The sequence below is a fragment of the Cyprinus carpio genome, chromosome B9, assembly GCF_018340385.1.
Source record: "Cyprinus carpio isolate SPL01 chromosome B9, ASM1834038v1, whole genome shotgun sequence".
Lineage (NCBI taxonomy): Eukaryota > Metazoa > Chordata > Actinopteri > Cypriniformes > Cyprinidae > Cyprinus > Cyprinus carpio.
The window spans coordinates 13,592,780-13,608,960 of NC_056605.1; the positions used below are offsets into that span (position 1 = coordinate 13,592,780).

Sequence of the window (16,181 nt, forward strand, 5' to 3'; positions counted from 1 at the left end):
ATGTATTATGACAGCTCCACACATTATGTGTTAATTACACTAATGGGAAAAGACTATGAGACTGGTGAACAAATAGTTTGTGTATTACCCATTATATTCTTTAGCAAGCTGCGTAACTCCTGGTTGATCCAAGAGGCTGTAACATAAGCTTTAACTAAACTAGAACTAGTTCTCTTTTGTGGCTTATTTTGCTTGAATTGTCAAATGCACAAAAATGTATCTGTTTTGGTGAGAATTCATATAAACACATTCAGATATATTCTAAGTACAGTAAATGTAAACAGTTAAAAATGGATATATATCAGTATATTGGATCCATGGACTAGGTCTTAAAGTGACAGCAGCCTAATATACGTAATATAACTCTTTTATAATATTATGGAGAAATAAACAAACAATCATTTTAAACATACAAACAAGTCAAAAAGTGTAGATAGAAAGAAATACATTGCATGTTCTAGTGAGACATTTTCTAATGACACTTATACCATATTTATACTTTACTATTTGTGAATTATTTAATTTATTTATTATATATTTATTTCTTCTTTTTTTTACTTACAAATGTATTTAATTTATATTTTTTAAATGTAGAAATGTGGGTTTGTATAAATAAAAAATGTGAAAATGTATGTACAAAATAATGTAGAAAAATACATAAAAGAATACATGATTAAGGAGTAAAGCTATAAATCTATAAATTTATTGTATAAATAAGTTTGTCTCACTGGAAAATACTGGATTATATTTGTATATTAATAGATCTGATTCTGTGTAAAAAAAAAAAATGTTTGAACAAGACGTTAACTGGATGTACAGTCGTGGCCAAAAGTTTTGAGAATTACATAAATATTGGAAATTGGAAAAGTTGCTGCTTAAGTTTTTATAATAGCAATTTGCATATACTCCAGAATGTTATGAAGAGTGATCAGATGAATTGCATAGTCCTTCTTTGCCATGAAAATTTAACTTAATCCCAAAAAACCTTTCCACTGCATTTCATTGCTGTTATTAAAGGACCTGCTGAGATCATTTCAGTAATCATCTTGGTTAACTCAGGTGAGAATGTTGACGAGCACAAGGCTGGAGATCATTATGTCAGGCTGATTGGGTTAGAATGCCAGACTTGACATGTTTAAAAGGAGGGTGATGCTTGAAATCATTGTTCTTCCATTGTTAACCATGGTGACCTGCAAAAAACGCGTGCAGCCATCATTGCGTTGCATAAAAATGGCTTCACAGGCAAGGATATTGTGGCTACCAAGATTGCACCTAAATCAACAATTTATAGGTTCATCAAGAACTTCAAGGAAAGAGGTTCAATTCTTGTAAAGAAGGCTTCAGGGCGTCCAAGAAAGTCCAGCAAGTGCCAGGATCGTCTCCTAAAGAGGATTCAGCTGCGGGATCGGAGTGCCACCAGTGCAGAGCTTGCTCAGGAATGGCAGCAGGCAGGTGTGAGCGCATCTGCACGCACAGTGAGGCGAAGACTTTTGGAAGATGGCCTGGTGTCAAGAAGGGCAGCAAAGAAGCGACTTCTCTCCAAAAAAAACATCAGGGGAAAGATTGATCTTCTGCAGAAAGTATAGTGAATGGACTGCTGAGGACTGGGGCAAAGTCATATTTCTCCGATGAAGCCCCTTTCCGATTGTTTGGGGCATCTGGAAAAAGGCTTGTCCGAGAGAAGAAAAGGTGAGCGCTACCATCAGTCCTGTGTCATGCCAACAGTAAAGGATCCTGACACCATTCATGTGTGGGGTTGCTTCTCATCCAAGGGAGTGGGCTCACTCACAATTCTGCCCAAAAACACAGCCATGAATAAAGAATGGTACCAAAACACCCTACAACAGCAACTTCTTCCAACAACCCAACAACAGTTTGGCGAAGAACAATGCATTTTCCAGCACGATGGAGCACCGTGCCATAAGGCAAAAGTGATAACTAAGTGGCTCTGGGACCAGAATGTTGAAATTTTGGGTCCATGGCCTGGAAACTCCCCAGATCTTAATCCCATTGACAACTTGTGGTCAATCCTCAAGAGGCGGGTGGGACAAACAAAAAACCCACTAATTCTGACAAACTCCAAGAAGTTATTATGAAAAAATGGGTTGCTATCAGTCAGGCTTTGGCCCAGAAGTTGATTGAGAGCATGCCCAGTCGAATTGCAGAGGTCCTAAAAAAAGAAGGGCCAACACTGCAAATACTGACTCTTTGCAAAAATGTCATGTAATTGACGATATTAGCCTTTGAAACATATGAAGTGCTTGTAATTATATTTCAGTACATCACAGAAACAACTGAAACAAAGATCTAAAAGCAGTTTAGCAGCAAACTTTTTGAAAACTAATATTTATGTAATTCTCAAAACTTTTGGCCACGACTGTACAATGCAAAGATTTGTTTCTGTTTATTTTTTCATAAATATACAAAAATATAAAGAAGGAAAAAAGTACTTTAATTATCATGTAGGTACTGTATATATGTGTTGATGTGCTCTGGCATGTTTTATCAAATAGTTGTAATTTTCCTCAGAAAATATAAGAACAAGGTTAAATACTATTCATTTCTTACAGTCAGCAAGATGTTTGTTTAGTGTTTAGAATGGAAAAGTCACACAACAAGACAAATACTGCGACAGTGAATGAGCTAAATCCTTATACCGTGGCAAGTCGATAAGCTTGTTTATATCCTGACAAGGTCGGGTACAAATTAGTGGTGTATTTGTAAAATCCTTTGAGAGCTAGTGCCAAGCTGTACAATGGATTCTCGAGACAATTGTAGTATCACTTGAGGAATATCATTTTAACAAAGGGAGTAAGCTGACAGACAAGTCAGCTTTAGTATATTCCTTAGCTGAGCATAATCAGCTAAAGCTAGAAAAAAAGGTCTTGGAAAAGGAAGTCATTTAAAGTGAACTTTGAGTTCAGTGCTCCAGTCAGTCAATACCACTGAGGAGAATTGACATTAATTATTTCATTAACTATCCTCCTCTTCTTTCCTTTAGCATTACACCTACCCACAATATTTTGACAGTCCTGTCTATCACCAGAGATCAGAGACCTGCTGTGAACTGCTCTACAGGCAGATCTGTTGGAGAATTACTGCAGTGCTTTCTTCTTTAGTTAGTTTGTTTGCATAAAACTCATGATTGGCTCTCATTAAGATCCTGCACGTCTCACAATGTGACGTATTCACTGTGTCAGATAAACTTTCAAAGGCTTTCTTCACCTCATACTTTTAGGAAATCCCACATCAAAGGCGATCACAAGCTAAAATGTCAGATTTCAACCTAGAAATTCAAGAGCATAAAAAAAAACAAAAAAAAAAAAAAAGACAGAAATGAAGCCTTAAAAATGGCAAGGTAGGATTGTGCATCTTGCTTAATTGAATGCACAATATCCAGCAGGTGTTGGGTTCTGGAGGTGTCATCAATAATGAATTGTCACTGTTGAAAACTGTGTGTTTTTTATATACATATGCACATACTCTCAAACATGCAGTGAAAGCAGAGAGCAGATTGTCAGTGAGGCTGCAGTGTACTGACAGAGATTTCACACTGTTAGAGTTGTTTTCTATCACTGACCGCCTCTGTACACCAAAAACAGATGGAGGCTTGCAAACACTTCTCAGAAAACTTCTGGACACCAGTGAGAGTGTGAGTTTCTCTTTGCCTCTACCTCTGTCTCTGTGTCCATCTCACACTCTCTCTGTATACTGTATATAGAGGCCTCCACCTGATAGACAGATACTGACAGTTAGAATGTTTATGAGAAAGTCAAATAATCATTCACTCGACCGATTTTTTTAAACCATATAATTCATTAAGAAATAAAACAGTTGACTGTTTATGAGTGAGTCATTGAATTATCTATTCAAACAATTTATTTATAAACAGGGTTTATTCTATACAGATTTATTTGGGTTCAGCTCTTTTGTGTGTTGCTCAGGAACACTCAACCAGTGGTGGACGAAGTACACATATAGTATCAAGTACTTGAGTACTGAATAAAATATTACTTCAGTAAAAGTATAAAGTACAAAAGTATTTGATTTTTAATGCACTTAAGTATTAAAGGTAAAGCTTTCTGATTGATCAATTGATCAATTTTGTAATTTAAACTATATATATGTTTAATCAGTTCTATGTAGGAAAACAGAGAAAAGGACTGTGGCATTCCATTTGCCAAAAAAATTCAACACACATAATGCTCTATTAATTTTGGATCCAACTGTCTATGGGTGGGAATGCAAAAATCCAGAAGCTCGATCTGTACTTTTAACAAAAGCCCTGGAGCTGTCAAAAGTCTCCCGGATGATGCAAAATGACACATTTTGCATCATCTGGCAAACTTTTGCTGACAAATAAACAGGGATATCTGAGTGCAGGTAACATGGAGAAAGAGTAGACATTGTTAATTTACATGTACTGTACTAACAACATATTAGCAATACAAATTTGGTTGAACATTTGCAAGCTTATCCTGTAACTATCTATTGAACTATTAAACTGTTGCATAAAAGAAAATCATAAACACTTGCCTATAAGATATTTGTTAATTATTGTACAGATTTGAAATACTTGAATGTGTATCCTTAGATATACAGTATGAAAAATAAATCCATTTTGCATACACTCTAAACCCATGCACGTAAATCCCAGCAACAAATACTCCTGGTTTTCTTGGTCGACCCTCTGTGCAGCTAATTTGAAACCCAAGAGCAAAGCTTTCTAATCATATATTCTCTGAAACAGTATAATTTAGCTTTTGACTCGACCAGAGATTGACTGGATTGCATCATGCTTAATGATGATGATCTTTCATCTGCATTATCTGAAAAGCTTTAGCTGTCAGCAAAACCACACCAATCTCATTGATGCAACCCAGCAGCATCCTTCAATCAAACAACAAAATGCGTAAAGCTTCTGAATCCAGTACATCAAAGCATCATATTTCACAGCTCTTCAGCTTGACCGTGCTTAATTGTCCAGTGTGGCCCACAGGTTTGACAGGCTGATGGAATTATGCTTGACAGATTTGAGGACCCTGTTGAACGCTGGTCTGTAGTGCTGGTGACAGTAAATCTAAAAAGGAGCATCTCTCCTCATGAACAGATCCTTTTATTTATATAACCTAATAATATTCATCATGTCTAATGGACATGACTAATTTGAAATGTTCCAGGAAGTGAAGTGTGCAAAGAGGAACTAATAGCCTTATAAACAGAAGCCTTTATGATGTGATATCTATTCATTTCTCTCCTCATTAGATAAATTAGATGTATATGGTCCACTGACCATGAGAGTGCTGCGGGTCTATGTTTGTATATTTAAAAATAAAGAATGTGGGAGAGAGAAAGGAAGACACGTCTGGTTGGTTGAGTTCTCAGAACCACCTTTGTGCTAAACATTTATAACATACAAACATGTAACTTTACCACTTATTATAAAACCCTATAAAAGGGTTAAAGGGTTATTTGTTCACCTAAAAATGTCAATTCTGTCATCATTTACTTGCCCTCATTTTGTTACAAACCCATTAGACTTTCTTTCATCTTCGAAACACAACTGAAGATATTTTAACGCAACCTGAGAGTTTTTGGTGAATGGACTTTCAATGGAGGGACAGAATCTCTCAGGTTTCGTTAAACATATCTTTGTGTTTTGAAGATGAACCAAATTCTTGTGGAGTTGGAAATACATTAGGGTGAGTAATTCTAGCTTTCTTCCTAATCTGTTTGTCTAATGAACCTGGTGTCGTATATTACGATTATTGTTGATTGTTTTTTTTTTGTTTTTGTTTTTTACCACAATTGCTTGTGTTCCTCTTTTGTATGTTGCTTTGGTTAAAAGTGTCTGCTAAATGCGTACATATAACTGACTAATTGATGGCAATAGTCTTTATTTAGGGGTCAAAAAAAAAACAATAGTTGTATAAAAGTAATATTTAAGCATTCAAACATTTAAATATATTTAAATAGGTAAATTTTATCAGTTTGTGCATTCTCTGGGAATCAAAATCAGACTCATGGTAACATCATGTAGTAAGTGTACTGCTCTTGAAGTTTTAATAAGCTTTAATGTTGAGCAGATTTGGTCCCCCAAAAAGTCCTTGCACAATTTGAACTTTAATCAGATATCCTTGATGACAAAATACATACCAATAATCCTGCAATGCTGTTGCGTCCTAGCTCCAATACTGGACATTTCTAGTAACCCTAAAGACCTTGATTAGTTTAATTAAAGTTGGAGCTGAACTCTGCAGGACTGGACACGTCTGCTCCATCATATATACAGTAGTGTGCGGAAAGAGCGGCATGCTTTCTTGGAAGTTATTCTGCTATAGTCACTAAGCGTTTCCATTTCAGTCTACTCAGAATAGTTCTTTAATCGTTCCCTGGGGATGTTTGCAGCGGCACTTAGCAGTCCACAGTTGACAGCAGAATGAATAATGGTCCAGTTATCCAGACATCATTAATGTTTTAATAATTTTCAAAGACAGATAAGTATATTACACACATGAGTGCTGTCTGAATGTTTCATCCAAATGGCACCTAAAATTTAGATGACTAGTCTCTGTTATTTATTGCTTCCCCTCTCTATTTCCATCTTTCTTTCTGGCTCTCCATCCATTTCAGGCCGGAGCCGGAAACAAGACCGCTGTCAGCGTGAAGACTTGTACCCTCTGGTGGAGTCCGAGCCCTGTCCGTGTGAGGAGTTTGTTTCTCAGCCGTATGGTAATTGGTCCTCTTGTATCCTATTGGAGACCCCGGTGCAAGGATCCCTTCAGGGATGGAGGGGTCGGCGAGAGGTGCGTGACTGCGGTCACGGATTACGTTATCGTGCCGTGGCCTGTCTGGACCACGAAGCCCACCTGGTTAGCCCAGACCTCTGCAGTGAATCAGGTTTGAATCTACTCATTTCCATCTTCTTTTTCTCTCTTTCTCTCTCTCTCTCAGTAAAGAGCCAAGTAATTTTTTCTCCGCTGGGAAGGCAAGCAGTCATTAGTCAAATAGGAAGCTGTGGGTGCCCTGAACTGTCAGTGTAAATTAGATGGAGATCTCAGCATCGGCACCAGGTGTTTCCGCTAATGTTGATAGCGTGATGTTGAATGGCAGGGGCTCGGCCGCTCTGATTGCTCGACATGCTCTTTTGCAGGTCTGGTGGAAGAGGTCTGCCACATACCCTGCCCTCTGGACTGCAAGCTGAGTGACTGGTCACCGTGGTCGGCCTGCAGCGCCTCCTGCGGCAGCGGGCTGAAAATCAGGTCCAAATGGCTACGGGAGAAGCCGTTCAATGGTGGGCGGCCATGCCCCAAACTAGACCTGAAGAATCAGGTGAGATGTGCGGTCCCAATAGGGAAATAGTATCTCTGTGGGCTTCCACTGCCATATGGTGGATCATCAGTGAGAAGCAAGTAATGAGAATCATTAGGGTCTATGATCACAGGCATCATGATTCAGATAATCGCTCATGTAAACTGTTTCATTTAGGGCCTTTAACACATCCGTTTTTATTGAATGCCTGAAATATCCCCAACGGAATATATTTAAGCCGCCTAGAGATACATTTTGCATTTTCAGCACGGTTAACATTCAACTCATTACCATTTCACCGGTTAATGCATGCCTCTTCATTAAGTGCAGTTTACTGAACGTACTTCAGCCTCAAAGCTAAAATATGAACAAACACAATCTCCTCATTCTTTAAATAGTTTTGTCTCTCACAGCGAGACAGCACAAAGGTGCTAACAAGTGTCCATGTTAATACTCTTCCTGATTGCTGTAGATTTGTGCTCTTTGCAGAAAAACATGCCCATTAGTGCAGACTGTCTTTTTGTGACCTCTCCTCTCCTCTTTTCGCTGTCAGCTAGTTAGGACAGTTTGTACAAGTGTTATGTTAAACAAGTGTTGTACAAGTGTTATGTTAAATATGGCTCGCATATTGTTCAATCTTGGTGATAGAAATGCTTATTTGGTGAAATGCTTAATAATGATGTGCTTTATGCATGAGTAAGGGCGCTGTAGAATAGCATAAAGAAGGTACATTTGTCTTTGAGTACATTTGCGACAGCTTGCTCCCAGATGGGTCTCGCTTTAAAGGGAAATGATATTATAAATGTGCTGTGTGTGCTGGAATGGGCTGCAGAGGACACGCTGGTTTCTAGAGGTCAGTATGCAGATGAGGCAGTGTGCGTGAAAAATATTCAAATGCATTCTATTGCTGCTGTGTGTACAGATGGTTAAGTGCCTACTAACAACTTTTATGGACCCACTGTTTAACAGGACTCAAAATACCCCTTCGCTAAAGGCAGAGTTTGCCTTGGCTAATGCCCCCTCCAATCTTTTGGGGAGATGAACTCTTACTGTTAACATTTTGCAAATGGCCGCTCTGTGGTCTTGGCAGAGAGGCTGTGCAGCTGGCGGTTTTTGAAGCGGCCCACTTTGCAAAGGTGTGGAGATTGAGATTTCTTTATAAGTATAGTGGAAAGTCACCACCAAAGCCACAGTGGATTTGTGTGTGTGAATGTGTTTGAGTTTGAGAGAGGCCCTGATGAAAATTGTGTCGCTCTGAGGATGCCCTTTTATAGCTCAGAAGACTTAATGTAGTTCTCAGAAGGGTTTGATGGGAAATGTTGGAGTTCATATTGAAATCTCTGAATTTTGAAAGCAGTGTTTGGTATCTTGGTATATCTGAGCACATTTATTGGTTGGATCTATTCTGATTCTATAACTTTAGAAAAGACTACTTTTTTTTCTTAACGCTTTCATGCATTTGGCGGAAGATTTTTTTATGAGTGGTGAAGCATTATTTATTACATTTTATCAGTTAACGCCTTCCTTGGAAATTAAACCCATGACCTTGGTGTTGCAGCACAACTCTCCATTTGCTCTTTATCTGAATAGTGATGCATCAAAATGAAAATTTGTCCAAAATGTAAACTTCAGGATATTCGTGCTGAAACTGAAAATGCTGATCATTTTAAATGAGCCTTTTAAAACAGAGGGTTTAGAGATATTTCCACTTTCCATGTGTTACATTTTTTTTGTTTTAAATAGCCTTTCACTATTTATGGCATCCACATGCTATGTGTGCACAAAACTATTACTATCATTATAAATGAATCAGTATTAATGTGATCATTTTAATGCACATCTTGGAAGCTTTAATTATGCTTCTCTAGACTTCTAGACAATTTATCTACAAGACTCAGTGAAGTGCACATCTCAACAGCTGCATGCATCACCTCTTTTGGCCTCATATATCATCTATCAACATTTAGTGTTTACTGTACATTCAATTTAATTAAACTGGGGTTGTTTCATGTCTGTTTTTTGTCTTTGTTTTTTGTCTTTTGTCTTTGTATAATCATATATATATACAATCTTAAAGTAGCAGTTTTTCTTTTCAGATGTTCAGCCCATTGTCCATCTCCAGCAGTGAGATTTTTTTACCAAAAATGTTTGATGGATAAAATGTTGTACATCCCTAAATCCAATCACTGTCTGGAACATTGACTGACAAACGTTTTGACCTCCTTATGTAATAATCACATATTGTGCTTGATATTAAAGATGGGCAATTTATAAATGTTAAAATTTATTATAATTTTATGTGTCATACATTTATTTTTTCTCTGATTCCTAGGGATTTTTCTATTCTAAGGGCTGGAGATTAAGAAAAGCAGAGTGAATGTCTTTGTGTTGAAACTACTGGTCCAAGAACAATCGAAAAACCTTATTAGTGCAGTTTATGGTTCGGAGCGCCATGCTCAAAGCATTCAAAGTGTAATTCAAGACTGGCAAACATTTTCCTAAAAAAATCAGGTTGTGCACTATCAACACTTTAATTGACATTTCAGTATGTTCACATCAAATTCATGTGATTTGCAGCAGATTGGATCACATGTCTGGAGTAGGCTTTTTTGTTGTCGTATTATCTTTAAGTATATTATTTGCAAAAGGACTAGGTAAAGAAACTTTGTTAACACGCCAAATTCCTTTTGAGCTTTGGCTTGTTATGTGTCTGTGATAATCTGTATCTGGCTGTCTGGCCCCTACCTTTAACAAGCAATCCTCACTTTCCCTAGTGCAGCTTTCTGCTGTGAGTCAAAGAGCAGGGCAGTTCTCTGCATTCATTTATTATTTAGGCTTTCGGGTATTACAGGCTTGGAGAGGCCTGTCACAATCACTAGATTGTTCAGGCTCCCATTCGGACTAGTAAACAGCTGACCAGAGTTGTCTTTCCACCACTTATCTATTGATCGGTTGTCTGAGATGCTCACCCTATAAGGACATAACACGGGTGTAGGGCTGCAGCGTCTTCTTCCTGTCGCCCATAGCTTTTTGCGAGAACCCAATGCTCTAGCTTTCCTTTCTCCTTCCTGGGAGGATGACTTATTTAAGCAGTGTGCAGCTTACCACACGTCAATTGAAGAGCGTTCCATTTCATTATCCTGATAAATGCTGATGATTCTGACCGTCTTTGCCCTGTGATTGTCTGCCGTCAGCCGCGCCAAATGGGAGACTGGATGATGCGCAACCTTCTCCAGATGTTTCCTCTTGCACCATTCCCCACAGTGAGTCACTCGACAGAGATGAGATTGATATTCTTATCTCGCCTCCTCATGCTCCATCAGCCACTGTGACGGAAGCGGGAGGATGTTGTGCATGAAGGCATGTCATCCCTACACTGTGTCTTACTACTGATCTGTAAATTGAACTGTGCAGGAACTGGCTACATTAGTGCCACATGCTCCTGATCCTGAAAAAACACATTAAACAAGTGTCTGATGGGTTTAGCTATTGTTTTATAGAGATGCCATCATGTGTTAAAGGGATAGTTCACCCAAAAAATGAAAATTCTGTCAAATTATACACCCTCATGTCATTTCAAACCTGTAAGACCTTCATTCATCTTTGAAACACTAATTAAGATATTTGTGATGAAATCCGAGAGCTTTCTGCCCCTTCATAGACAGCAATGTAACTGAAATCTTCCCAGGCCCAGTAACATTTTAAGGACATTGTTAAAATTGTCCATGTGACATTAGTTCACAAGAGTACCATGGAATGCATCCTGGTACTCTGTTACATTGCTGTCTATGCAGGGTCAGAAAGCTCTCAAATTTCACCAAAAATATCTTAATTTGTGTTCTGGAGGTCTTACGGGTTTGGAACAACATGAGGATGAGTAATTAATGACAGAATTGTCATATTTGGGTGAACTATCCCTTAACTCACGTCATTTGAAACACATTCTTTTCATGGAACACAAAATGAGTTGTTTAGCAGAATTTACAGGCTTCTCTTTTCGAATGAATGAAAATAGATGGACTTTTGAACATAAGCTCCTTGAAGGAAGGATGGATGGATATTTAGTTGGTTGTCTCTTGAATTTATTGTAGATTATTACATCAAGTGGTTTTGGAAGCCTGTTTGGGAGCCTTAGTACTCAAACACTCTCTGTTTAGTCATTGGCTGACTATGCAGCTAGACAGCTGTCTTTGGTTTCGAACAGCATTTTCATCAGTTTGTTTAGACACTTGAACAAGATTTGAGTGCACTTCTGTAACATTGATATTTCCTTGCTCCACTTCTAAATAACTCCTTGTACTTCATTACAGTGCCGTGCATAACCTCACAAATATGACTTGTTCTCATTTGTGTGAAATAGTCCATGTTTCTGAATCACTAGTGACATGTAATTTTCTGGCTCTTACTTTAATGTGTAGGGTCCTCATTACTAAGTGTGGGAAATAGTGATGTTTCTATCAGGTGCAACAGATGCAGTCCTCCTCAGGGCTGGTGCAGTCTCCGCCGCAGTTTGAAGTCTGTTTTACCCACAGTGGAGGGCTCGGTGCTAGATTCGCTGTGTAAAGAACATTCTTCTTGCCCACCTCCAGAGCTGGGTGCCATATGGTAGCCATCATGTGCGCTGAGGCAGACTGTTCTGCTGATGAGATGAGCCTGTGTTCAGCAGGCTTGCATAATTTAACAACCTCTGTAAATCTGTGCTTAGAAACCAATCTCCCTATAAAGCATTTCTGCCTCTCCCACAGCTTCTAAATGAAGCACGTCTTTAGCTCGGAAGTAGACTTTTAGAAACCATCTTGTCATGCTTTTGTATGCTGTGACTGCTCTGCAAGATTACATGCACTACAGCATAGGGAAACATGATGAAAGGCTGTTGTTAAACCTCACAAAGACGTTATACTTCTGTGCACACTGATTTTTTTTTTTTTTTTTAATCATATTACAGCATGTTACAATTAGAATTAGACTGGTGTACAAAGCTACCTATTGTTGGCAACCTGGTACAGTGCTTAACATTCATGTTCTTAATATATTGAATTGTGGTGCTTATGCTGATAATCATCTGTGTGTTTTGTGAAATGGCACCTATAGAAATGAGTGTTGCATTGTATAAATATGCTTATGCTTAAATATGTATTTCACTGTATTTAATAAGATAACTTTTTTGGACAATGAAAACTACATTTACCAGTATTTTTTGAGAAATGTATATAAACATAAAACTTGTTTAGATGACTTGTTTTGATCTTTTGACAGTATTTAACTTTATGTACAGAAATAAGTCTGTATAAATGGGCGTAATTTGTCAATTAATTAATCATGTAATTATGGCATGCTGCAAAACTTTGGGAGTTTGACTAATGACCCCCTCCCCCCCTTTTTTTTTGTTGAATTAGTTTGTTACAATTCAGTAAATTCAACTTTCTGTAATTCCATTTTAAAACTCAGTGGCCAATTCTATTCATATTAACTCTCATAAAATAAAAGGAATAAACATAAAATAGGTTTAAACCAATCGTTAAAATCAGAATTTTGTCCAGAGCTGATAGAGGTCATCTCATATGTAGAGTTTTTTTGTAAAATGTCTCTGACAAGTTGCCTATTGTAGCATTACAGTGAAACTTAAGTCTGTTATAAGCCCCTTTCACACTAAGATTCCAGATAATACACGGGAAATAATACACGGGATAGTGAGGAGCTAACTGATCTCTGCTTCATTACAGTTTGCACATATTTTTTCGTCGCAAACATTGATCTGCCTTCAAAACACCCGGTAAAAGAGTTGCACGATGACGTGCGTCATCACTACTTCACACCCTTTACAGCATTGGTTCTGGCTTTTGTTCACACAGAGCTCGTTCTGGGACTGAACCCAGCAATGTTACTAGGTTCCCGACCCGGGATCGACCCCGGAATCAATCCTGGGACGTGTTTGCCTTTCCGGCAGTTTTTCAGGACCAATGTGCAGTGTGAAAGGGGCTATTGTGACTCTCCTGAAATCTTACCCTTGGTTTGATTGGGGGTTCATTTAAAGGAAGGCTCTCGAGACTGACCGGTTTAAACGGTGTGACATTTTCTTTTGTTAACTGGAAACAAGTGTGGAAATAAGCAGATGAAAGCTGCTCTCCCCCTCAACTGCCGCCTCCATAATTGGTGCAGAGTTCAGCCACTTACAGATGATGATATGTGTCACAGTTTTCAAGTGCATTTCGGGCAAAATATGTTGCTGCTCGCCGGTTATGGCCATAACTGCGGTGCCCTGCCCTGATGCTGAAACAATCACAGATTCCTTTATTGAAAACAACAAAATCAATATGTTTTTCATTTAGGCTTTGCGTGTATATCTGGCATTTCCAACTGTGGGAAAATGTACTGTATTTGTGCCGAATGATTAGGCGAAAGAGATGTTATGCTTTGATACTCCCTGTCAAATTGTTGACTTGGAGGTTTGTTTAGCAGAGAGGTCTTTGGAGATTGATGTTTTGATTTGGGCAAAAGCTGCTTCACTTCATTAATGAGTGGCCCACAGCATTTCTCCACATCTCTCTCACACACTCTCTCAAATGTGTTCGATGCCAGAGGAGCTGTTATTTATCCTATGAGCTTGAATTGCGCTTGGACTCATTTATAATCAGAAAACATTTCAACAAGAGGAGGCGTAAAAGGGTGAAAGATTCCTTGCTCGCAGTGACAATCCTAGCATTAGATTAGCGTCATCGAATCTTTATTTATCGCCACACATCCAAGGCAGGTGGAATTCGTTTCTCTGATTTTTTGCACGAAGGAGCTTTGTAATAAATGTACAAAGCTATCAGTTTGTATTTCCATTATCTCAGTGGCACTGTAAAAGTAATCCAAACAACTTCAGAAGTTTATGTCTTCTGAAGCAATTTGATCAGGGCACAGCAATGACGCCAAACCTCTGGATTTTATGATGTTAGGTCATGTGACCTGGGTGTAGAATGGTGTGAAATTGGAAAATTGAGAAAATACCGACACCAGAAAATACCGGCTCCAATCTACAGCAGGTTGAGAAGGTGAGTAAAAGTTGTAAAACCCATGTGGTCGGTGTTGGCACTCTTGTTCCTCCTCTGATAATCTTCTGCATCACACAGTCGTTCTGAATATGCATATTGTTTGGTCCCTGGTGGTGTGGTGCTCAATTTGCTCTTGGAGTTTTTCCAGCTTTGTGAAAGTCCTCCTGCAGTCCAGATGGCCTGGAGCATTTAGCTATGTTACAAAGGTTAGCCATCACTTTATCAACTAATTAGAATAACGAAAAGAGAACTGCGTGATGATATAAATAATAAATGCTCACTTGTCATCTGATAGCCATGGAATCCCCTTGTTGGAAAAGGAGGTCAGAAATGTAACTCTAAGCGTTAATCCAATGAAAGATCTTGGTATTGGAATGAATAGCTGCTTAGCGTTTGAATTAAGGACTAATATAGAGGTATGAGAGGTATTAATTGTCTCTTAAAAATGTGTGTGTATGTGTGGAGTCATTTAAATGATTGAATTAGTAGTAAAATTGTGCATTTAAAAAAAACTCCTCCACAGTTTCAGAGCATTTATTACATTGAGATGATGGTTGTGAATAATCTGCCACACTGAAATGATTCCTGTCAAGACAAATTTGGTTTGTATCTGATCATTCAGTGGAGTTTAAAGGAATCGTTCATCATTACTCACACTCATTTAGTTACAGACCCTTATGACAAAAAGATTACATGATTATGGATCATGTGGAGATTTATTTAAATATGTGCCTGCCAGACGATGATGGCATTTCCTCATTCTACTTAAGCATCTTAAGGAGTTTTTCATTTTCATGTCTTGTCAAGTCATTGGCTGCCAGCTGGGGGTTTTAAAGGCATTGTTTTCTGTAAAGTTATTTTGAAATAATGTATGCACTACTGCTCAAAAGTCTGGTGTTTAACAATAGTACAAAACTTTTTTTGTATTAACTGAGCATTTTATATGTTTACCCATGCAATAAAACATTCTTAATTCATAAGAATATTCATAATACAGTGACCAGACTGTCAAGCGCCAAAAAACCCCACAATAAAAGTAGTCAATATTACTCAAGCTATATTTCAACTCTTTAAAAGCCATAATACCTTTGTGCAAGGAACAAAAATAAATTAAGTTACTCTGGACTGAAAATCTTGCCATATGCCATTACTTGTCTCTCACACTTCTACAAAAATCACAGAAGTCACTTTAGGGTGAGTAAATGCTGGTGCATTTGTTAAAAACTTGTCCCATTCCATTGAAGTTTTCAAAGATCTTTTATTGGCAGCTGTCAGATAAAACCACACAGAGTCTTGGTGTCCTAAAACATTGTTTTAGAGCTTCAGTGTGAGCATACTAGGTCTGCCCTGCCCGCCGGTACTTCCTGAAATCTCATCCTTTCATTTTGTCTCCCATTTTTGCCTTGTATCAGCGTTTCAATATCAGAACATCATCTTAAGTGTATTAGAAGGCATCACCGTGGTAGCATTTATCTCCCTGTGTTTCAGTGTACCCCGATTGTTTTGTCTGATTCCAGGGGCCAGGAGACAGTAATGGCCCAATCTGTTTGAAGTTTGAGTCAGGCTGTGACACTTAAAGAGATTTATAGAGTCGAGAGTTGCCTGCCAGGCTTACCACTGCTGTCTCTGCTGCTCATGTAAATGCTGCTCTCACGTTAGGGCTCTGTGTGTGTGGGGGTGTGCATATATTATATACACTTTGGATGCCCTCAGTGTTTGTTTTGTGCTCTTTTAGCAGTGCTTTGACCCACTATGCACAACAATTATATCTCTTTTATAAGTATCTTGTTGTTAGCCAAAACATGCTGTATGAATAATTCAATATCAGAACAT

The 16,181-nt window shown here is 38.3% G+C and overlaps 1 protein-coding gene across 5 annotated transcripts in view; it reads left to right on the forward strand.

Annotated features, from left to right (window-relative positions):
* Positions 1-16,181, forward strand: part of LOC109051652 (thrombospondin type-1 domain-containing protein 7B-like) — a 223,531-nt gene that overhangs the window by 175,494 nt on the left and 31,856 nt on the right. For all 5 annotated transcript variants that reach the window (XR_006155584.1, XM_042731041.1, XM_042731040.1 and 2 more), the window contains 2 exons: positions 6,634-6,900; positions 7,154-7,332. Coding sequence is in view for 4 of the 5 variants with exons in the window: in XM_042731041.1 (XP_042586975.1) it covers positions 6,634-6,900; positions 7,154-7,332 (446 nt within the window). In the remaining variant the exon portion in view is untranslated. The remainder of the gene's footprint in view (positions 1-6,633; positions 6,901-7,153; positions 7,333-16,181) is intronic.